Raw genomic sequence first — 25,268 nt, forward strand, 5'->3', positions numbered from 1 at the left:
TTCGCTCGCTCGTTAATAAAGTCGCGACGTTAGAGAGGAATCAGAGATTGAAATAATTTCCATAGATATTGTGTCTTTTCTCCAGAATCTTTATCTTTTCCTCGCGATAAAAAAAAATGTCATATTTATAGCATCGAAAAGATCGACCGCAATTATTTCCCTCTCGCCGAATACAACGAATGATACGCTGAAGTATTTACGGAGCTGGTCGAGAGGCAAAATGAAGCGAAGTGGAACGGCTGAGATATCGCGAGTCAGGGAAGACCCTAATCTCGCGCGAGTGAATTTTTCAGGGGGCGGTTTAAAAACTTACGAGCGTTTCCGGGGCTCGTCCGGGTCGCGGGAGGTAAGGTCCTCTCCCTCGTGTGCGAGGTGGCACACACCCTCACACACCCGAGCGGGAATAGCCGGGCGGAAAAGGGGGATTTTCAGTTTACGATTCTCTCACCTAATCCACATAAAGGTCGCTCGTAAGCAGGAAGGCTCGATCGTGACGAGTACGATGATAGGGCACTCGCGTTCACTTCCTATCTCTCCCTCTCTCGGCTCTCTCTTCCTCTCTTTTTTCGCCGATTTATAGTGCATCCCGTTAGCCGTTTCGGGTCGTTTTTATCGCGTCGTAATTGCAACAGCGACCAGTCTACTCGATAAACGCTCGCTCCATAAAAAAATACACTTTTTATTTTTTTTTAAATATAATTAATTATAGATGAATTTTTTTTTACAGAATAAGAACCTGCATCGATCGACGCACATTGAAAATACTGAACAGGTGAAAACACAATAATGGAATTGTGTATCTTACAATATTTTGTGTACACATCGTACAATAGCAGAGCTCATAATGTGATTTCAACTTTTATTTTGTTTCCAAATCTATATTACGAGAGAGAGATATAAGCTGTTTGTGTAGCACGCTGTGTACGGTAAAAAAATAAATCATGAAAGTAAATAAGAAGGGAGAACCGCGCTTATTTTTCGATTTGACGCGATACGGTCCACCGATTGCGATCAAATAGATGTGCAATCACACAATCGAACGTAAAAAACGTAACAAAGAAACGGTGCAACGATCGCGTACAAAGAGAGAACGAGAGAGAAAGAGAGAGAGAGAGAGAGAGAGAGAGAGAGAGAGAGGAGGGGGGGAGGAGAATGTTAGTCTCGGCTAAATATATTATGTATTTAATTCACCGCGTGCCTATACACGTCTGTTACCTGGCGAGGCAGAGGGAGTTTCCGGCATTGAATTAACCCGGAACAATATATCGTCGCCATTGCATTGTGTACCGGGTAAGCGGCACTGAACCCTCCGCGCGAGCCCGACTACTTCATTTATCAAGTTAAACAATAGAAAACTACCCCCGGAATCACTCCCGTCTTCGACCGTCCTCCCCCTCCCCCTCCACCTGCAAGATTTCGAGGGGGGAATCTCTTTCTCGCGCCTCCACTGAATTTCCCTCTCGCTCGTTTTTTTCGTCATGCAACAACACTCGACGCTGTTGGCACGTGACGTAACATCCGTCACGCGAGGAATCTTTTTTAGCGGGAACGATAAAGTACGCGTTTCTTCTTTTTCGCGTATGAAACTCGTGAAACATTTCCTTTTATCGCGCCCCGCGAATACCTCGAATCTGATAAATCTGAGATAAAAGTTACCGGGCGACGACGTTATTCAACATCGCGCGTAAAGTTCGATAACGTTCACGGTGCATAAAGTAGAATAAGCTATTGCGAAAATTCGCCATTAACGGGATCCTCTTCAGTCACGGTGAGTATCGAACAATCCGCCAAAGACCTGCGGTAGATTAGCTCGTCGTTTCTCGACCGCGGATTAAGAGCGCACCGCGCGAATGGAGTTACGGATGAATCTCTTTTCAATTAAATCACAAAGTTTCCCGGCAGACGGAGAAAGTAACAGGGCGAAATGAGATAATGATTAAGGAGGAAGGAAGTAAAGCCGACCGTGGGTTCTTTTCCATCCCCCATCGTACCGACGACTATTGACGACCCTTATCGCTCCGAAGGGAGCCGCTTGACCAAATCACTCGATAAAAAGCCCATCTACCACCTTATTTTTTTCTTCTTTCTCTCTCTTCCTCTCTCTCTCTTTATCTCGATTTAAACCGTCCTCTCATCTCGATACCCGCGGGTCCCATTTGGTCAGCCAATTTCTTCTTTATTTCCCTCTTCTTCCTTTCCTCTCGCTCTCGATTCGCGCGATTGCTAAATTTCAGCGGTTTATCTCTCTTTGCCGGTGAAAGAGAGCTTTGATTTATTAAATCTCCGACTGAGCCCGCGCCATTCACTCTGCTATTTCGTTCACTCGCCGTTTATTTCGTGAGTCGCTTTTCAGTATCGTATTTTTTTATTTAGTATGAAAAAAATGTGAAATCAAGAAACGCGGTAACGATGTCAAGTATATACATAAAGCTAATTATATGTTGGCTGTGATTAGATTCATCGTCTATGATTGAGTGTTACTATTTTTATCCATTCGAAAATTTTCCACCAGTCATACTTTCGATTGATATATCTAAAAAATTAATACGTAATGATCAAAAATATTTTTTGATATGATAATAATAGTATAATTTTTTTAGTACAACTAATTTTACTAACATGTTAGATGTAAGAGATATAAAGTCTGTTAAACCGAAATACTTTGATATATTTTGAGATCGAATCTATATAAACTATTTGTAATCGAAGGTATATTGACGTTATATTGATACAAAAATGTCATTAATTTTTAATTATCTCATCAGTTCCTTACATATTATTATCATTCAATCGAACATATGACAGAAAATTTCGAGATAAGTAGAAGGAATAGCGTTTGATAATAAACAATAACATGAATCTAATTGGCCTGTTATTTGCATCGAGAAATTATATTGCGTCTTTTAATGCATTATATTATATAATCATTACAGCTTGGTGCAAATAAATAAATATTTTTAAATATTTATTTGCACAATAAAATATAATTACATTTAATTATAAATTAAATAATTACATTTGATTATCAATTAAATAATAAATTAATTACAAATGAATAATAAATAAGTAATTGCTATGCACCCAGTAATTGATATGCCATTCCTTGATGTCTCTTCGAGTCTCTTGTATTTGCTGCTCCTTCGTGGCACAATATTCACTCGCGAAAACACAGTCAATTACAATCGCATACTAATTAAGAATATATTGATTGCACTGCACTTTGTACGGCACTCTCGGTGTTAATCACACGTGATGCATATTTAACCGTATAACAGAACCGTATAACACAAGCACAAATATGTACTCTGCAATTGCATGTAGCTATGACGCTCGATAAAAAAAAAAAACCAGACAGTCAAATTTACACGCCACTTGTTATGGAAATGTTATTTGTGTTGCTAATAAATAATATGCGCGAACAAATAAATATACATGTTAAAATTAGAGATAAATATGTACGCGGATTACAATATTTGAAATTATATAATTCAGTTTATCAATTATTCACGACTGATTTCAATCGAATAAATCTGCCACAAAATACGCATCTTGATTTAAATGCAATGTTATCTAAATGCCCAATTTATGATGCGCAATTGATAAATATTATAATTTTAACCAAAATAATTAAATCGCAATCAATCCGTCTTATATTTTCAACCATTTCGTTAATGATTGAAAAACTTGAGGATGTAGCAATAATTTGATCCTGACGCGCGATACAAATCGAGTCAGTAACTGTTGAAAATATCATAAATTAAAAACATTATAGTTGTAAAATTTATAAAATTTATTAATTTAGTATAATTTAGTAATATTTCAAACGCATAAATCTTGTATCTATCACAAACGATAATTTATTCCGATTTTATATCGCTTCGATTTTTACTTGAAGTGTATAAAGTGTACGTAACTTTGATAAATCGCCGTCGTTTCGAGTCATCAATTACGAGAATTAATTAATGACACATTGATTATCATAATCATCAGAGAAGTAGTGTTTAGCTTTCTCGACTTATCGCGATCGCGTTTTGATGAGTAATAGAAGATGATGACAGATGAAGTGTCTTACACGACGCTGTTCACTCGAGTCTCATCGTGAGAATGACAACAATAGCGCGCTACGTGAAGGTTGAACACAATAATGTCCTTGACATCACGAAATAATTGAACGCGTTACAAGACAAATGTAAATGAAGAGAATTTATTCTGTTTCTGAGTTTAAAATTATTTATTAATAAACGCGATATAACTTTTCATTATTTTTAATTACTTGATTTGACTCTTACTTGATTCATATACATATCACTCCATGATATCTCAATTTAAAAAAAAAACACGAAGAAAATCACGATTAAATCGGCAAAAATCCATAGGCAATTAATTAATTCTCGTGATTAACAACTTGTATGACGACTATATGTGCAAATATTTATTCTATGATTTAGACGTTTCAAATAGAAATCGGAGCGACTGGAAATTATAAGTTATCGTCAATGCAATTTTTATAATTTAATAATTATTCCTTTACCTTTGTTTTGATTTATGTCTTACATCGCGCTTGAAATTTAAAAGCAATTTGTTTTCTATCTTTGTTAAGAGCGCAAAATATGTGAATCGTTAAATCACAAACGAAAATAACAACAGAAAGGATCATTATTTAAGTATATTAATACATTCCGTGGAATTCACGTTCCAAATATATTACGTGTGTTTAATACCGAATTTCGATTATATGTTTCTCAACATTCTATCGCACGTCTCAATAATGATTGATTCGATTCGAGTCGTATCGAGTGAAATCAAGATCAAATTATCATTATTATTATCAAATTTTTCGATTATTAACGTCGCAAATATGAGACATATCAATTCCGGTCGAGCTGCGGCGCAACACATTTGACTAATACTATTGTATAAATAGCGAATGTCCTTGTTTACGTGTTTGATGGTATGTCAGTAGTGGGGATCGCCCCACTATGACGATAGATATTGAAGGGGGAAAGGACAAGGACCGACGCGCAGAGAAAGGTAAACATTATTATTCAGTCAACGTTCGTAAAAGTATATTATATGTTGTTATCGATAAAGTCCTCTCTTGTCAGTTCTCGATGATGATTCCACATATCCAGTTCTCGTAAAACGGTTCTTACAAGTATAATTATTATTAACCTGACATTTTTTCTATAATTTTATATAATTTTATATAATTAATATAAATTATATTAATTCGTAAATTCGACATTTGTGTACATTGTTGTAATTTAAATCAAGACACGTATTTCTTGCGAGAGATTCGACCGAAATCGATATCGTGCGAACAACCGACAAATTTAATTACGTTTTTGAATATTTTATACCCATTCACAGATATTTATCTTTCATTTTATTTGTTTACATTATAATACATATATCATTTATTAACAACAAAGGTAGCGTTTATGTGATAAATGGTAAATTTACGCGATTTTCCAATCGAGCAAATTGTAGCTACAACGTGCGTTTGTAGTTTTCGCGTCGTGCTCCTGTCGCAAAATAATAAAAGTGTGCATCGCGTGTAATTAACGTCAGAAGTGTCGTGGAAAATACCGTACGATCGGCGTATTTTGTTGATTAGTGTGAGTGCGATCGTAATTAACTGCTTTTCGCGAGTGAGTGCAGTGTGTTACAAAAGAATAAAATGGACGAGAAGGAAGAAGCCCAGAGAAACATATCGAGCCACAACCGAAGTGTGAGGTGAGCAATTTACGATTTATATTTATTATTTAATACTCGTATAAAATTAATTGCTCTGACTTATCTCCACGACAGTGCATGCTTACCATGTATAATAGATAAAATATCTTAAATGGCAAGCAATTATAGATTAGTTTTATCAAAAAAGAAACTTGACTAGAACTTTGTAAGTAAAGATATTATCATCTTTAATTTAAAATGATGCTTTCTTTGTCAAACACTTGACAAGAGCTTCAACAAATGAAATTGAGAATATCATGAGGATATGACATATAATTAAATAATATTATTTTGACAATTTTAGTATTTATGTTTCATTTTTTTTGACATTACGTATCAAATGTCGGGAAAATGCTTGCACGTTTCAAGAGCTCGTTTGCCTCGTATTTCTATTGATGTATTAATTGGAAAACTGAGCGTGGACTGTCAATGGAAAATAGTTGTCCGGAGAAAAGAAGTCTCGAGGATAAGTGGGAAACAAAGCGCGAAAGAGCACGCTCTCTCTGCCGACCGATAAAGTTCCTCGAGATAACTTCCCGAGCTAAATGGGATCTGCTCGTACGATCAACCTTTTTTTCGCAAAATAAAGGAAGAGAGAGAGAGAGACTAACGGCCGGGCTGCGCGGGACTTTGGACAAAAAACAAAGGGGATGCGTTAATCGAACTTGGAACGGAAGCTTTTAAAATCTCTCAACGCGCCGAACAAAGAGAGTTCACGATAATTGCGCGTATCCATTTTATATTACGGCGACTATGCAATTTTGCAGAGTGAAAAAGTGACATGCGTTTAAAAGTGGATATTACAAGCGAGAAAAAAAAGTAATAATTCTATTCGCATATACTTTACATCTTTTTTTTACTATTTTTTTGTGAGGTTACATATAATGAAAAAATTATGAATAATTTTCATTATTAATGATCATCAATTGAACAAAATCTCGATAACGTATTAATGCGACGAACAGATTTTTGCTACTGTTTTGATTTTCTCTGGCCTTTTACGTGTATTCAACAAAATTGTGCATATTTCAAATTATTAGGAAAAAAAATGGTGTAATTAATAAAATTAATAAGAAACAAAAAATAATGTGCATTTATATTGAAACGTGATCTATGCAGCAGAATCGTGCTAAATTGTTAAATAATTTGCAAAAAATTTTGTAACCACATATAACGCAAGAAAAATTTGCGTTTCTATTCACCTAAACCACGGTGGATCGCTATATCATTTTTTGACAGACAAATATCGAACGGTAAACAAGGGGAAGAATGTGCGGTTGAAGTGAAAGTAAAAGAAACGTAGTCCGGCGTATTCGAAAAACGTAGGAAATTGCGCATGGCCTCGTATATCTCGAAAATTGGATTCGAATCGAGAGATTCGTGGCCGTGATAAATTCTCGGTGCTGCCAAAGAGAATTCCACTGCTTCTGCTTTACTTCGAAAGTTTCTTGCGGTTTATATAACGGCTCAACTATTTTATCGTAATGACATTTTCAAAAATTATATTCTATTTTAAAAAGTAATTATATAGTCTTAATATCTTTCACATATTATGAGCAATATATAATTATTATTTAAAAAAATTTTTATTTTTCAAAATATAAAGTCACGTATATTCTTTAATAATTTTAATAAGTATCTCTTAATCATTTCTTAAATTAATTTTTGACACTTGATTTTTTCTCATAATGTGTTATATTTATTTAAAAAAAATATGATTTCTATTCAAATATGACATAGATATTTCAACATTAGTAATGCCAATTGCAATATTACTCACTTTCAACGATTATATAAAGCCAATAGATTTACTTCCCTTCTCTATATAATTTTATTCAGAAAAGAGAAGAGAAAAGTACCCTTATCGCGTGCGCGCGAGGGCAAAAGAGTACCATGTGCTGAAATTCTACTTTGTCGCACTCGACGGCGTCGACAGACGATATGTAAACGCAAAGAGAGGTAGACAAAAAAAGGGAACAGCCGTGGAAGAGAGAGGAAGATGAATAGAGAAGTCGAGACGAACTAGAGAAGATATATGCTTCACGGAAGATACAATGGAACGAGCTTCCTCTCGGACTTGCAAATCCAACAGAGGATATTCTTTTGCTAGCGTGTTCTTTCCACTTTTTTCTTAATTTAAAATATTGATCTCTTTTTTCCAGAGAAACATGTATCTTGCAGTGCAAGCTGCAGCGCTGTTGATGAGTATTTTTTAGCAAGAAATGAAAGAATGAAAGAGAGAGAAAAAGTATTTATTAAAATTAAAATTAAAAAAGAAAAAAAATTATTTTCATATGCAAAAAATATATAGTAAAAGCGCATAATAAAGTTAGAAATATATATTAAAAAAAGAATATATTATTAAAACCAATAATCAATATTTTAATTGATAAATTACTCCGAAAACTATATACATGTATTATGTTTTTCCTTTTTAATTAAAAAAAAAAGATAAAAACTGTTTTATTGATCTAACTATCCGCTTTTTAAACAACCTTGTAATGTTGTTTTTATTTGACGCGTAAAGTAGCGAGAGGAGAGCAGCAATGAAACGCACTTCGTGATCCACGAGCTGCGCACGCAAGGCTCGGCTTATACGCGTTGCAATATGTAACTGTCGCGACTTCGAGCCAATAAATACGAGCCTTTTTCCTCTGTGTTTTTCTCTGCAGGGATAAATGGATCGGCCGGACGTGAGCTTTAGGTCGATCGTGCGGTTCGACGGATATTCCAATCGAAACACAGTCGTGTCGCGCAGAAAAAGGAAGGAATTCACACGTAAATAAAGATTAAATTTGTGTATTCTAAAAATATTCTCCGAGAGTATATTATGCAAAGAATTATTATTATAACACAGAGACTTATTATTATTACAGATTATTACATGAAGAAAAAATAAAATTGGACATTAACATTTGGAAATTGAACATTGAAAATTCATTAATGTTGTCCGCAATATGCTTTAATTGAAAATGTTATTTCACACGCATGCACAGTCAAGTCGAACGAAATTATTGAAATTTAGCTAATAAACGATGCACAATAAATTTGCATAACCACCTCGTCGATATTCGTACATCCTGTAGATAAACCATGTCCATCGTCTGGATGTGGGTGTAATGGACGCGAGAGAAAAATCAATTGCTGCCCAAGGGCTTTTAATCACCGGAGCCTGTCCTTTCATTTTTGCGGCTCGTGTCAGTCCCCGCTCTCCCTTTTCCTCCCCTCCCCGCTCTTTCTCTCTTTCTGTCAAAAAGTCTCGATTTTGTTCCTTTTCTATGCAACATGTCAGCAGCAAATTTGCAAAATGGTTTGCACGTGACAAATGAAAATTCACTATGAAAATTCAACCTCACTATTGATGAGTCGTAAAAATAAGAATAACACGCGAATTATTTAATCTTTCTGTTGCCAAAGAATCTAGTTTTTTAATTTCAGTCTCTAGAAGTTTTCTCATCGAACGTAAGAATTTCATATTATCGTGAGTTAAAGCGAATGAAAGCAGAACGAGTAATAACTTCGATAACAAGCAGAAAGTAAGAGTAACGAAAAAAAACAACTATTCGTGCAATAAAACTACACAGTTGGCAAACGAGCTAGAGGATGACTTTCGAATGAATTGCTGCGAAATGATGTTATCATCCATTTAATAGTAAGATGATTAACAATAAAATTGCAATGAACGAATTAACATCTATGAGAGCGACATAAAAATAACTATTTTATATTATATATATATATATATATATATATATATATATATATATATATATATATATATATATTGAGTGTTTATTTATATACAATAATAAAAAATCGTTAATATAAAAAATAAAAAAATTTTTGCTAATTTCCTTAATAGTACGTTTTATAAATAAATATAAATTTCTCCGGAACAGAAAAAAATTGTGTTTTGTAGTAAAATTATATTCTTTTTTCATGCATTGTTTAAAAAAATATGTAAAATTTCAGATTTTGTTAACATGAATTATCCCATATTTATTTGATTTCTTGTTTTAAAAGAGACAAATATTAAAATGCAATACAAGATGAAGGTTCGAAATTTTTCCGGGGCGCAGATAAGACGCGTAACAAAATTGCAAAGTTATTAAAATTCCAAATTACTTATTATATTTGAGCACGAGATAGGCGACATCGCGGTCGAATGAGCAACGACATGACGGGCAAATGATATTAACGGGTCCGTCTAGTGTGTCCCCGGGTTAAAAAGAGTCCATCCGTAGAACACGGCCTCGGCTCGTTACACGCGAGCTTTATCGTACGTCAGGTCGAACAACCCCTCGGTGCCTCGATCCCTTCGTTGTCCCTCGCCCTTATATGCCACGACTGTGAAAACGCTTTTCCATCCCCCTCCGCCTCTCTAACGGGACACTTTCTTCGAGATTTACGCGCCGCAGCAATTCCGCGAGCTGTTTCGTGACGTGGTATCAAGGTATCAAAATGCAAGATTGGACGTAATTTTACGACATTCGTCGTCGATCTTGGGATTTTTAGATGATCCTATTTTGGATCGCGATTCTCGTTATGCAAATTCTCGAGTTAGATGTACGATACCATTCCACAATGTAAGTGTAAAAATAAACGGAACGCCCCCGCACGTGTGTATGTGTGCGTGAATAAATCTGTTCCTTGAGTAGGTTCCTACGAGTTAAGTTCAAGAAGGTCGCGCGCGGAAAGAGACGACGCTTTTCAGGCGGGTGATATAGCGCTACAAGTACGAGAACCGCCCCAATTTACGATTACGAGGCACGAGGGGGTTTCAAACGAAGGGTTAAACCAGGTTTAATCAATTCTCGCCGAAATGCGCTCGGTCTCGCATACCTCGACATTGACGAGGCGGATTTGCCCGGATTCTATGACGTGGAGCGAGCGACCAAGTAAACGGCAAATAATAAGACGAATAGCGATTACCGTCAGTCACCGTCCAAGAGAGATTACAGGAAATAATGCCATCGGCAAAAGAGGTAATAAAATGTATTAAAAAAAGGTCGGAATAAATAAAAAATTCGATGCAAGCTAGCTTTATTCTTATCTTGATTGTTCTCGAAATGACATCAAATGGAATTTAATATCTTTCGCTTTATGAAACTATAAAAAATTTACTGTAATAACTGTATATTATGTTATATTAGCTATTGCCATAAATCTTTTTCATGTTTCCCGAGATAAAAATGATTTATATATCGCAGTTTCTGCTAAATAGTGGCTCATATATCGACTTATTGCTTTCGTCATCGGGGAAAAGTTATTATTTGACAATTGAGATATATTTCCATTAAAGTTAAATAATATAAACTACGTGAAATGCGAAATAATTATAAGCATATATGAAGAGATAAATGGATTGTCTGTTTAAATAAAAATTATAAGAGAAAAAGAGAGATTGTCTATTTCTTTCGTGTAAATTTTGACATTTGTTTTCGACATTACTACGCTCCGATTTTTTTTGTTTCGTTACTGAAGAATCTTATTTAGAGAAATGTATCTGAAAAGAGATCGAAAAGTTTCCTAAAGAGTTTAGGTACGGTAGTTTTTGCTACACCTCGCTTCCCATCCGTAAACGATAATGCAACGGACCACGATCCAACGTGAAAAAGTCAAGAAGGGTATGTTTAACCGATGGTTTCTCCTATTTTTCGGACGCAATTTCTTCGTGGCATCCAAGTTTTCTCATAGCCAGACAGAATACCCGGCATCGCGGCGCCGTTTATGCAATACAGTCAAGACAGAAACGAAATAGAGACGGACATGAAAAGAAATATCGTTTTCTCTTGATGCATGTCTTAAACCGTGTTCAAAATATACCAATAAAAATTTCAAGTTATATACATATTCTTACGTAAGATACATAAAAAATAATAATAAAAGTGAAAACATTAATTCTGTTAAATCTAAATAAATAAATTAAAACGATAAATTTGTTATTAAACAATATTGGATATAAGTAACATTTTTAGAAAATGTATTACTCTAAAAAATAAAATGTGTTATAGAATAGATTATAAAAAAATTTAAGATTTATTTTAATTCTTCATAATTTACAAAAAATAATTTTAATTTATATAATAAACTTAATCATTAAATCATGTTGATGTGCATCGGAATAAATAGCAATTAACTTGATTATTGGAAATTTATTGCCAATATTAACACATATACACCTTATAATTCTCTCTTATATCCTCACATTTCCTTACGTGTGATAAATGCATAGAATATGTAATGAACAATCAAGTGAAATATAATTAAGATTTCTTGAACTATTCCACAATAAGCTTTCAGGGTGATAGAATTAATGATTTTTCATTCTTCAATAATTTGATCATCGATTAGATAAATTTGTCAAAATACTTACTTTAAATAACGAGCATTAATTTTACGATTAAAAAATCATCGTGTCGTTCCATTTAACCGGCGATCTCAATTAGCTCACTTGACCTTACATAACTAACCGTATTAGTTAAAATTCATGGCCGGCCGTACAACGGATCGAGCTCTCAAGTGTGACCGCTGTCGCGTAATTGAATCGTCCGTTTCATCCGCTAAAGCTAATGCACTAAGAGAGTTAGCGAACTTATGGCGTTCATATGCGCGAGATGATACGCGAGGCTATTTAACCAGCGCATAAATGGAAATTATTTTAACCTAACTAAAACTCGAGAGCTATAAATGATTTTAGAGCTCAAAAAGACCGCTCGCCAACGTTGTAAAGTATGGAATCCCTAATCCTCGGCGCCAATTCTCCAAGTTTCGCGTAAGCTTAACTACTAATTGGACACAATGTCCGCGGCTCTTGGCACTGCACTATCCGACACAGACGCCCGTTACTACGAGAACTTTGCAGATTGTAATTCCCTGTCTTGCTCTGTCTAACTACTTTATCAAACCAACACAGAAACACGCGTAGACACATACATTTGTACTCTTTGCTTCTCCGTCGTGTTACAATAGAGACGGAATACCAATTGATAGGAGCTGCAAAGGATACTTTAACGTGATTAGAGCTAACACACGCACGCGTATATTCAACGTGGAATATTAAATATAAAATGAAGAAGCAAAATTAATTTTCTGAGATAAAGATGAAAAATTTACTTTGCAAGATTGTAGAAAATTTTGAATCACTTTTACGGATTTTCACAGAAATATCGAAAGAGAAGCATAAAAATACAGTATAAAATATTTCCATTGAATTTCTATAAATATCATATTTTTCGTCGAATCACGTTGATTGGGGTCTACCCCGAAATCGAGGGAATCAAGGACGACAATGTACTGATTGGGACAATACGATACTGATTTTCGAGATTGTACGCCATTTCATATTTCTATTGAACTTTGTATTGAGAAAAAAAATTTAAAGATATATTATAAATATATTATTATAAAAGATATATTATAGATATATTATTATTAAAGATATATTATAAGATATATTATTATTTATATATTTTTAGATATACCTTTAAGATTCTCAATACAAAGTTCAGTAAAAACATGAAATCATATTATATATTTTGTGCTCATATGTTATCAATATATCACAAAACTAAATTAGAAATATTTATAGAATTATTAATAGAATATTTTTGATATTTATCGCAAGATAAATATCAAAATAAATTTAACACTAAAATGTAGTCTTTTTTCTTTTCGTTCTAAACGCATATGCTGTCTTGGGTTGTAGAGAAACCAATTGCTTTAGCACCATATCGATGCCATGGCAATAGTGTGGCGGCACGTGCGAAAACCATCAACAGTAATCCATTAGAATGAAAAATTAAGGACTATAGGCGCAGCGGGAGTCGATCGACGAATTAACCGATCGAAATATGGCGTACGCACTAAGGTAGGCGCACAAATCAAGATAATGGCGGATATTTCACGTACACGGTAACGTTAACCGGTGTCCCGACTCGCATAGGTCCCGGGAGATTCGAACGTATGCGTCCGTCGTATTGATAGAGAGATGAGTCGACTATCTGTCTTTATTTGTCTTGTCCCTATCGCATGTTTTTCTTTTTCACGTTAGACAGCCATTCCGTCAATTTTTGAAAGTTTCCGCGCGGAAATTGATGCAGGAAATTAGAAAAAATTGGGGAGATTGTCCCAAAAGAGACGGACATTCGTAAAAGAATCTGTCTAAAAAGAATATATATATGTATAATAAAAGAAGAAATAGAAAACTCTCTTCTTCTCAAGTCTGCAATCTCAATAGTAACGCAAAATCGATACCAGGTTCCCGGAAAAGCTACGTTGTATTGAAAATTCGTCGTCGTGAAAATCAGTAAAAACGCGTGGTATAGAAAAAACAGCGGTAATCGACGTTACGTAATGTAATTTTAATCGGTTTAATTGTAAACCGATTGTCGATATTAAGCGTTCCATTATCGGAGAGAGTAATTAAATTATCGCGGGACGATTTTATCACACCATATTTTATACCCCTTTCATTGAAGTTTTATTGTGCACTTTATACGAGGAATAATCGAACAACACATTTTCCCACAATATATTATATACAAAAAAATAAAATAAAAAGATAAAAAATAAAATAATACAAAAATACAAAAAAAAGAAATAATTCTCCCTGTGACGTCTAATAAAACTGTAGTCGGCAAACTGATATATTTTCGTTAGTTTGTTCTATATATTGCATGATTATATTAAAATGCCGCATATTTCTCCGCTACCTTAATTTAGTTTCTTCCCGACGAGACGATAATGGAAGACAAGCGAGTTTTCTACTCGGTAAAGTGGCTTATTAAGTTTTTGCACGCGAGTAAACATGCAGAAATAATTGTTTCGGATATTGCCATATTGACGTCCTTTGAAGTCCGCATCGGCGTTCGAAAGCTCTATTGACGTGACTTCCATTACTACCATCCAAGGAATCAATATTAATATGAGCTACATATGTATACACAGTGTTCTAAATTTAGCGCGGACTTTGTAGAAATTTACTGACGAAATCGAAATTAATTTTTCATGACAAAAATATTTTTCAACTTGTAAGTAACTAATAAAAAATAAAGAACTTTGAAGAAATTGCAAAAGTAAATTTCAAACAGATAATAAAGCCCCTTTAATTAAACAATTTTGTGATTTGAAAGTCAATTAAAATGATCGATTAAAATCGATGTTGAAAACGTTTCTCCGATACTTTCAGCGAGGAAACCGATTTCATATCGACGAGTTTGCGAATGAAAGATGGACCACTAGATCTGGGACACTCTGTATAACGCAAGCGCGTGATAGCTGTTAGCACACGTCACTCGGATATGGAATTCAATAGGGTAACATGCACGTTCGAACAATACCCCCGCCCCCTCTGTCGGTATACCGCATTATGTGTATTGTGTATTTGCCTAGATAATGAGACGTCACGGCCAGCTCTCTCAGAGCGCAGCCGTTATTTATAATCCACAATTGATTCTGCTCGCTCTCCTTTCTCCATTCAATTCCGCTATACAACATGGTATGTGCGTCCTCGTGCGTGTTCGCACGCGCGTTAAACCACGTGTACATCGGAAAATGTGAGAGATAAGCGATGTGCTGTGAACGATGAGCGAGATAAGCTCATGTATTAAACAAACGCAAGTTTAATTTTAATGAGTTTACTCAGATACCATCCAGAATGTTTCACTTTTATTAGCTTCATGAGAGATGATATTGAACGAATACTAGGATCGTTTTCTTTCAAAGTAAAAATGTAACATCAAGAGAAAAAAAAATATTATAAATTTTAGATATCATATCTTCAAAACTAAATGTCTTGAAATTAAAATTTTGTTAAAGTGTAAAATTAGAATTCAAGGTTTAAATTTTCACTTGTGTAATTAAATTCTCATACATTAATTTTAAAATTTCTACCCGTGAAAACATTTTATAAATTAATATATATAAATAATCGTTTTGTTTTTAAATCTTTTTTTGCATTAAAAGAATGTTTATTATTTAAAACTGAGATTATCACGCACAGGGGTAGGAAAAGCTTTTGCCTCAGCTCGTAAATCCGTTTGGGATCCTTTTCGTGCGGAAGGTAGGCCCCAAGATACATCAAGGATTTCATCTTGAATTTTGCACGCGCTCAGGGGCACGCGGCTCCCCGCTTCGATAATATAAACAGCATCCGCTTTCAACGAGATCTACCGCAAGAGGAAATATACCGAGATCAAATATACTGGCTGCGTGTGTCGGCAATGTCAGGGAAATAAATAAGACAACTTTTCTGACAGTCTTAAAAAAATATTAAAATTCTAACATTAAATAATCACTAAATTTTATATAATTTCAAGTAGATTTTTAAAATAATTTACTAAATTTCGTCTATTAAATAACACATTTTTAGACAGACATTTTACTGAACAAATATAAAATAAAAAAATCTCGAGTAAGCGAGAAATTTATAAACCTTTCTCTCTATTGATATATTACGCTCAATTAAATTTTACTAGCGTGTGTCGGCAATACTATAGAAATAAATTTCTTAGCGTTCTTAGAAAAAAATTAAAATTCTGACATGAAATAATAATTCCTAAATTTTTACTTTAAATATATTTTCAAAACAATTTACTAAATTTGGCGTATTAAATAACACGCTTACCAGATAAGTGCAGAATAAAAAATCTCAAGTCGGAAATTTATGAACCTTGTCCTTTGATAAATATATTATTTCGATAATTACATTCTGCATTTCACTACATGTGTGCGTCAGCAACATGCCATAGAAACAAACTTTAATAAATTTTCTGACATTCTAAAAAAAAAATTCTGACATTGAATAATAATCACTAAATTTTTCCTTCAAATATATTCTCAAAACAATTTACTAAATTTCGCGTATTAAATAACACACTTTCAGGCAGACTTATTATAAACGCGGAATAAAAAAATTCCAAGTAAGCCAGTAATTTATGAACCCTTCTCTCTGTCGGTACGTGTATTCCGCTTTGTTAAGTTTCAAAGATAGCAAAAAGCCTCAACAGCTTCTGTCCCGTAAAATCTGCCCTGCGCAACTGCAGTAGAAAGGGATAATATCACCGTTATCCGCTATACGGATATGTTTCCGCGATATGGTCTGCCGATTTGTTATATTTAGCTCCCGATCCTTTTTCTATGAGAAATAAAAATGACGCTGAACGACGCGGCTCAGTCAGCAACGGGTGAACCAGGGGGACGAAAGGGGTGAGCGGGGTGACATGTATTGTGGAAAAGTTGGTGCAAAAAAAAAAAACTGGCGATATTACGGCGTGTCCGACGAGGCGGACGTATAATTTCCGGCCTGACGTTGAATCCTCGTCAACGTGTGCGCCTCGTACACGTTCATTCGCGAAACGCGGCACCGCTGTCTTTTCCGCAAGGCAGTTTGTTTGCGTTAAGCCGCGTATAAACCTAACCAACGAACGAATGAACGAACCCGAACATACCATCGAGGGATCAAACCGTTGCGAGAGCTGAAAGAGGACAGCTTTTTTCCCCTATTTCAATTCGCGGAGCAAAGGAACCGCGATAACTTTTCATCTTTCACCTCTCCGTCTCCTGTAAAAAACGCATCGTACTCTTTACGTATGCGTGCATTAATATTTAAAAAATTATCTGCAAGACGCAAATCTCTTTTCGAACATATCTGTATCCATTTGTAAGCTTTTATCTAACGCGTGAAAGAATTACACAAAGATCTACCCACGCGAGGTATCCGGCAAAATATATGTCTTTCAAACTGACAAACGTATTAAGTCTCATCCGGGGAAGCTTGTTTCTGTCGAATGATCGACGTAACGGATTTCGAGGAGCCAGAAACAGACCGGCGGCTGAATAACGCGATGCTTCTATGTGCCTTATCTAGAGTGACGACGTTAAATCGGCGCGCGTGATCGCGCATACTAATTCGGACGACGAGATATATATTTCGGTTTCCCGTACTTAGACTGCTCTCCCCTTCCTCCCCGTTCCCCCCCTCTCTTCCCCTTCCCTATCCTTATGCAATTTGTTTAACGTATGCCGCGCATATCGCATGAGAGGAATACCAGACGTAGACGAGAGATTCGTTTCAACTATCGACCCTTGACTGCGGATGGATATTAACGCGATTAAACAAGATAAATGATGTATTTCTTATCTTCCCGTCTTTCTTCATTGCCCCTCATTAATTATCTCATTTTCCTTCTGACACGGTTCGGAAACAATGGAATAACAATTAACTCTTTAGCTGAAAACGCTATATTCAATAAATGTTTACATTGAGAGAATTTTGAGAAAATAATCCATCAAGCTTTTTGCGATTAATTTATAAATAACATTGATATTTCGTGTAAATTGATATGAAAATAATAGCATTTTATAATTACTCTTATCTTGTTTATCGATAATCTCAAAAAAACTTCTTTACAGCTAAAAAGTTAATTTTCGCAGAAGGCCAATCGTGAGCTTAAACTCACCTTTTCTCGGAGCATGTCTCTCACTCTGGTCGCCTGACTCCTGCTCCTGTGTAGTTCCAGTTGCAATTCCAAACACCTCTCCTGCCAATTAAGTTCCTCTACCGTCGTTGTGTATCCGTCGAAGCTCTTGGAGGTGACGTAGCTGGGCCGGACGTCCAGTTTCTCCCTCTTTATGTCGACGCTGCCACCGGCGGTTCTCGGATCGACAAACAATCTGCCCGTTTCATACATCCGCGTAACCGGCGGTTGCTCCGATGGTTGCCTACCGGAGAACGAGAACGCCCTGTCAAAGTGGCCTCTGCCACTGGAGGGTCCCGGATCGTAATTCGACCTCCCCCTACAGAGAGGACTACCGGGCTCCTTCCCGACGTCGTAAGCCAAATCGGACTGAACCGGAGTAACAAATGTTCTCTTGTCCGCATACTCCACGTGACCGCTCGGCTCGGAGGTAAAATCATACGGGCTACATTTGGGCTTTTCGCGGAGCTCGATGTAACCGGCGCCCCTGACGCTCTCGGCGAAGCTCTTATCCTTGTGGAAGAACAGATTTGGTACATTGACGTAGGGCGAGTCCCTCGCGTGTATCACCGCCGACGATGGCGCGTCACCATCGGCACCACTTCCCGCGTTGTTGTTGTTATTGTTGTTATTAATGTTGACGGAGGAGGTGCTAGTGGCAATGCTGACGGTGCTGACGCCCGCGCTGGTGGTAACGACGTGCCTGGGCCGTGGCGGTGGCGTGGGCGCTTGTCGAAACTGTCGCGGCCACAGCCGCGGACTATCGGGACCGGAATTGGAGCCACCGGTCGACGCGGTACCGCTCGGGCCAGCTCGAGACGATGACGAGACGCCGCCGGCGGCTGGGCCCGACTGGCTACCCGCGTCATGCACGCGCGCACCCAGCCGCGGACTGCAGGGCGCCGAGTTGGAGCCGAAGTCGCTGGCCAACCTTGTGATCGGATCGAGAATCTGCGAGAGACGGCGAGTCGACGACGACGAGGAGCTACGTATCTCGTCCATCTCGTTGTTGGCGATTTGCTCTCGTCGCCTCTTATTACGACGCCTCTTCCTGCCCGCCTGCTTCTACTTCCTGTCGAAGGATCCTCGGTGCATCTGGCGATCCGCGTTTGTGCTTCTTCCCTTCTCGGGTTATCGCGTTCTTCCTGCGAGAGATCGACTCGACATCGACGCTCGTGATACGAAGGCTGTTCATCCTCGCCATTTTGTTACCTCACACGCTCGTACGGTCATCGTCGATCGCGACATCGGCCTCGAACTTGCGTTGCGATCTGTGGAAAAAGAGATTTTTTTCTTTTAGAGAAATATTATGGGAGCCAGATGATATAAAATAAAAAGGGACGATGATATCATAAAAATGGTTTTGCCGATGGGAGCATCATTTTCTTTTATGTGAATTGCTACTAGGGATATCGTGTCAACTGCGTGACTTGGATTCTGTAAGGTCTTATATAGATTATAACCCTATGTAGTATTCTTTTTATATTATCCGTTATATAATTTAATAATTTTATTTTTTAACATCGTGACATTTATATAAAATTAATTTACTAATAAATTATATTATATTAATAGATTTATTATTAATAAATTAATAAAAACGCGAAAGAATTTGGGGAATCTACTCGTTTTTCATCCGGTTTTTGACGTTTCGACGATAGAAATTCAAAAGATAGATAAGAAAGTGCGACACGGAAAGATGGCACGCAGGGCTGCAAAGTTTATTTTAAGGTCGACGTTAAAAGGAGGTAAATGAAAAACCGGATGAAGGGAGTAGATGAGCGCAATGCGTCTCGTTCTGCAATTACTACACGGCCGAGTCCGCTCGTGAAAAATTCCAGTCTTTGCGAGCCGCCGCAGGAAGTAGATGATGAGCATAAATTTGGAAACTTAACGCAAAAAAGGACTGTAAGTGTTCAAAAAAAGCTGCATCTCGAAATGATCTTATATATTTCAAAGAACGAAAAAGGAGAAATACTTTTTCTTAGGCAAAATATATTAAAAAAACATTAGAAATTGAAGGAAAAACAAGATTTATAAGCTTTCATCGTAAAATGCTTCTATTGTTATGGTTTATAATTAAAAATTAAAAAGTTTAAACTCATTTTCATTATTAAAAATATTTTCATATTTTACACATATAGAGGAAATTAATATCTCTCTTGTTGTAAGAGAGAATCGATGATAAATATGTATCAAGTTTTTTTCTCGGGGATATATTACAACACGTCACGCTCGCGATGTAACACAAGTCGTGACTCGTAAGTCGTGACGCGTAACATATATGACACTGTGAATTAGCCTTAAACGGTCGCGAGATCACCCAATTTCTGCTCGCAAATTTGTCGTTAATTTGTCGAATGACCTCTTCTTTATGCGATTTTTATATTCATTCTAGTTTTTAACGGAATTATAAGACAGTTCCATTTATATTTATATGATGCAAGTATAAAAATAATCTTTGCATTAAAAAAATATTAAAAGTAACACTTTTTGTAAGCTAATTGTAATATGCAAGGAAGTAAAACTTTGCCCTGAATTTAATTTAAAATACAGGCCTCTTAGTTGAATAAAATTTAAAAAAATTAAAATGTCACAAAAATATATGATATTAGAAACGCGACAAATAATAATGTGCATCGGTATTTTTGCTGAGGAAAAGGTAGATCGATCAAAGAATTCATAGCCATAGAAGGGCGGCTTACACCAGGTTTAAGACACTCTGTATGTAGACGGTACTTGGCGGTCCCCCGTGGTGTCCATGAATAAATTTCAAATTAACTTTCGAACGATTTCCGGGTTATACGAGGCGAGACGGAAGCCCTCCGCAATCTCGGAGGTTCTTACGAGGAGGCACCCTTTATATCACCGAGAGCCGCTCGCATACTCTCCAAGTAAAGCCTCATCCGAGACGAGGAAGACTTTCATTGACGTAAGATTTTCATGCTGATCGTAAAAGTATCGTGGCATTAAAAAATCTGAAAACTTGCATGGAATATCGACTTGTATGAAACGAGAAATAAGAGAATAAAATTTTAAAAAAAGAAAAGTCTCATAGAAAATTAATGCACATTTTCAGTCAAGCATCAACGATGTCCTTGTGTTCCAAATAGCATGATAACGAAGATATATTGTTCAAATTTTCAGTGAAAAACGATATTTAACAAAAATACTTTACAAATAGTCATAAAGCTTCAATTTTGTAAATTTTTCGTTGACATTTCAATATTAAAAGAAAAATTATTCATTTCCACTGAGAAAGGACAAAAATTGTGTTACTTTTTTTACCAAGAAAGCTGCCAATATTTCGCAAAAAATTGCAAAAAGAACAAGATCCATTATTTCTACACCGAGGGAAAAAATTGTAAATTTGACTAAATATTTTCAACTAATTATTATTTTTTTAATTGAAATATTTAAGTATTTAAATTCAATACGACATCTTAAATCTAATGTGACATCTATTTAACTTAAATATTTCAATAAAAAAATAATAATCAATATAAATATTTAAATCAATATCAATATAAATAAAAAATAATATAAATATATAATAATATATATTATAATAATCAATATAAATATTTCAATTAAAAAAATAATAATTGAAAATGTTTAATCAAGTTTACAATTTTTTTCTCAGTATACGAAATATGAGATAACCGTGAAACAGAGAATACAAATGCTCATGATTACGGGTGCACGCGCATCAATCACACAGTTCCAGTCTAAATAGTATAATTTAATAGGAAATTCAATCCAATTATTACACGAAGCGATTTATATACATATAATTGGCTCGAATAATTCAGATTCTTTACATAATCCTCCTATTATAATAATTGCGTTATCATAATAACGAGACGATCATTAACGACAAAGGGACGGGATGGGGTGGGCGCGAGGGTTCGGAAAAATTTTCCGCGACTACGCTACGTGTAAGTACGTATAACGACAAGTATCGAGTCAATTGCCGTTGTTAGAACGCTGTTTTGTCATTGCGTAACTAGCGGCGGTCACGAAGGCAGCAGCGGTAGCCAGCGTTGTTCGGCCAGCGCGGCTCGCATTTTGCATAAATTACGCGTACGTTCTTCTGTCCGGCTTTTGTGGTCGCGTGATCGCGCGACGTTATTGTCGAAATGACGTTGCCGCGAGGCGCGTTACAAGCTGCACAGGCGCGGCAAAACAAATAGACGAGCGACACGTGAAACGTGTGTACGTATGCATACATTGTACGTAAGAGAGGACGTTGTTCCTCGTACACGAGCCGAGCGATTTTCCACACGAGCGACAATTTTCGCCTCGACGAGATTGAGAGATCGATGCGTGACAGGAACAGCGTTGGTAATTTTCAAAATCCATCATCTTTACGCGTCACGATGAAGGAGTGTGTTTTGTTTACGATGTAAATATCTAAGGTTCATTGATGTTGGATCGTGGCTTTTAAAAAGTTTTGTTGATAATCAAGTATATCATATTGTGTTTTTTTGGCACCTTTAAAGTGTGAGTACAGGAGGGTCACTTTTGTCCGACGCGTTTTTTAAAGGATAAAAATGTTTAAAAAATTTGGAAAAATTTGTACACCTTCTTTTATCCTTCCAAAAATATAATAAATTTATAAAATAATTTAATGTATTTTTATTGCAAATATATGAAGCGAAATAGTCAAAGGTGGACATGTGACCTCCATATACGGAGTAAGGATTAATTTATACTCGTATGATATGACATTGAAGATGATTTGACGTATCCATATAATATGATAAATTTATGGAAACGCAAAAAATTAATAAACTCGTATGATTTTCAAAGGGAACAAGATAATGTTATAGAAATCAGTTTAATTAACAATATAATCATATTAACGTAAATAAAAGTGTGCAACATTAAATGATATTCATAAATAAAAATAAATTTATATATTTAATTATAATTTCTAGTTATTTTCATGTTAATAATTATATAACTTTCGAGAGAAGATTACTACTGTATTAAAATATTTTTTAAGAAAAACATCAGCAGAGATGATTGTCATCTCATCTTTAATAACGTCTAGTCCAAGGTACCATTCCGACTAACAACAGTAATTTCTATCCACGTTCATTAAACAGCTGCGAGCTGTCACTTCAGCAGTTTTTATCGTTCTCGAAATCGGTGCATCGTAAAGGATCTCCGATTCGCTCAAGATTCGGAGGGAAGAGAAAAAAAACATCGTCGTCGCGACACCGGCGGCGTGACGTCGATACGACGCGCGACGGCGCGGCGCGACGCGCGTTCGATTCCGCGAAGCGCTCGTAAATTTCTCACGCGCGCGGACATTCGTTAAAAGAAAGCCGACAAGTTCGTTATAAGACGGAGCGGGAGAGAGAAGGCGAGAGGGAGAGATGAAAGAGAAAACGCGTCCTCTGTGCGCGGACAAAAGATGAATTCGAGACCGATGACCTTTCTCTCTCGAGGGAAAGAAGACACGAGAGGGGAAAGATGTATAGAGAGAGAGAAAGAGGAAGCGCGAGGAGAGGAGAGGGAAGAGAGCGATGAGAGACGAGAGCGACTCGACGCGTAGAAGGAGAAAGAGAGAGGAGAGGAGAGAGAAGATTGCCGTTAGTCGATCGCGCGAGGACTGTTTTAACATTCCGTTCTCGGGAAGTGACGCGTCTCGGGAATCACCTGGTGATCGACCGGCGGTGCCAGTTTTCAAACCCGTTTCCTCTCGTCGTCGTCGTCGTCGTTGTCATCATCGTGTCTCCGTTCTTACGCTTTCCGTATCTCCCTCCCCTCTCCCCCCAACTGCACAGCCTCGAGCCCAGCTGGCTCGTCTCCGCGAGGTAGACCGACCTGTATATTACGCCCCGAAGGGCCGGATCAGCCGGAATTGTGTGTATCGAGGTACCGACCATAGAATGACAGCTCGCGCGCAAGTAGGTCAGGTACCGAGCGGCGGGGAGGGGCGGAGGGCAGGAAGGTGTACGAGAGCCGTCTCTCTCTCTCTCTCTCTCTCTTTCCCTCTCGGCGGCGATTCCCGCTCGCGAATCCCCTTTCCTCGCGGGTGAAGCGCGACGACGAGAAACGCGAACGTACACTCACCTTGCTGCGAACCTTGGGGCTGAGGTAACGGCCCGTGACAATTTGAAACGGGCGCACTGAACGCACTCCATGCCTCCGTTCCTTGGTCGCGAGCCGAGCCACTCGTTTAACACCGTGTCGAGGAGCGCGGCGCGGCGCGGCGCGAGGGAGGGTGTGCGCCTCGGCTTTTTTTTCGAGACTTTGGGAGCCGGCGGGAGCGGCGCCGACGCGCCGTCACCAGTCGGACATGAGCGACGAGCGTCGACGCGCGCGAAAAGCGAACAGTCACGGCGCGAGAACGCGAGGAATACAAAAGGACACGAGCACGACGGAGTATACTCGCACGGCGGCACGTCGCGTCGCGAAATACGCGTGCGAGTCGGCATCGCTCGGCCCGACTCGGCCCGCTTCGGCGCGGCGAGCCGCCGCTGGCGACGCCGCGCGGCGATCGCGCGAAGCTCGTCTCGAATTTTCCTCTAGATTTTTATAATGGAATAATTAATATATATAAGAATTATATATATTATATATTTATATTATATATATTTATGTATTATATATTTATATGTATATATATTAGACGAAAATAAATATGTAAAATATTAGGAATTAGAAATAAATAAATAATACAGCTTTGTAATTTGCAAGGGAACGTTATTTCTAGATAAGCATGATTTTTATTTATTTATTTTTATCAAATTAAATGAAATATGATATGGAAGCAATAAATAATATACATATAATATAATTCGGGAGGAAGGATAATTCTAGGTAATTTCAGAGACAAAAAAATATTAAAAAATGATATATATACACTACTTATATTAAATCAAATATAAAATTAGTAGTAATGATACTGATAGAAACATTGAGAATGAAAATAAAAATTTATAAATCGACGATATGTGCATACCTGATTATGATTGTGCATCAATTGTATTTTCACTGTATTTTGGCGAAATGTCCTGGAATAGGATTGATTTCGATCGA

At 36.8% G+C, this 25,268-nt stretch overlaps 2 protein-coding genes across 6 annotated transcripts in view; one reads left to right on the forward strand and one right to left on the reverse strand.

Annotated features, from left to right (window-relative positions):
• Window positions 1-24,657, reverse strand: part of LOC145975976 (uncharacterized protein CG43867) — a 65,896-nt gene extending 41,239 nt beyond the window's left edge. For all 5 annotated transcript variants that reach the window (XM_083106751.1, XM_083106755.1, XM_083106752.1 and 2 more), the window contains exons 1-2: window positions 24,300-24,657; window positions 18,198-19,486 (exon numbers count right to left, since the gene is read on the reverse strand). In XM_083106751.1, coding sequence (XP_082962877.1) covers window positions 18,198-19,217 — 1,020 coding nt within the window. In that variant the 5' untranslated portion in view covers window positions 19,218-19,486; window positions 24,300-24,657. The remainder of the gene's footprint in view (window positions 1-18,197; window positions 19,487-24,299) is intronic.
• Window positions 5,584-25,268, forward strand: part of LOC145975977 (uncharacterized) — a 97,430-nt gene continuing 77,745 nt past the window's right edge. Inside the window, exon 1 of the mRNA XM_083106763.1 lies at window positions 5,584-5,736. The gene's annotated coding sequence lies outside the window, so the exon portion shown is untranslated. The remainder of the gene's footprint in view (window positions 5,737-25,268) is intronic.

This window comes from Camponotus vicinus, unplaced genomic scaffold (genome assembly GCF_025532165.1).
Source record: "Camponotus vicinus isolate PSW18456_S1 unplaced genomic scaffold, iyCamVici1.0 SCAF_8, whole genome shotgun sequence".
Lineage (NCBI taxonomy): Eukaryota > Metazoa > Arthropoda > Insecta > Hymenoptera > Formicidae > Camponotus > Camponotus vicinus.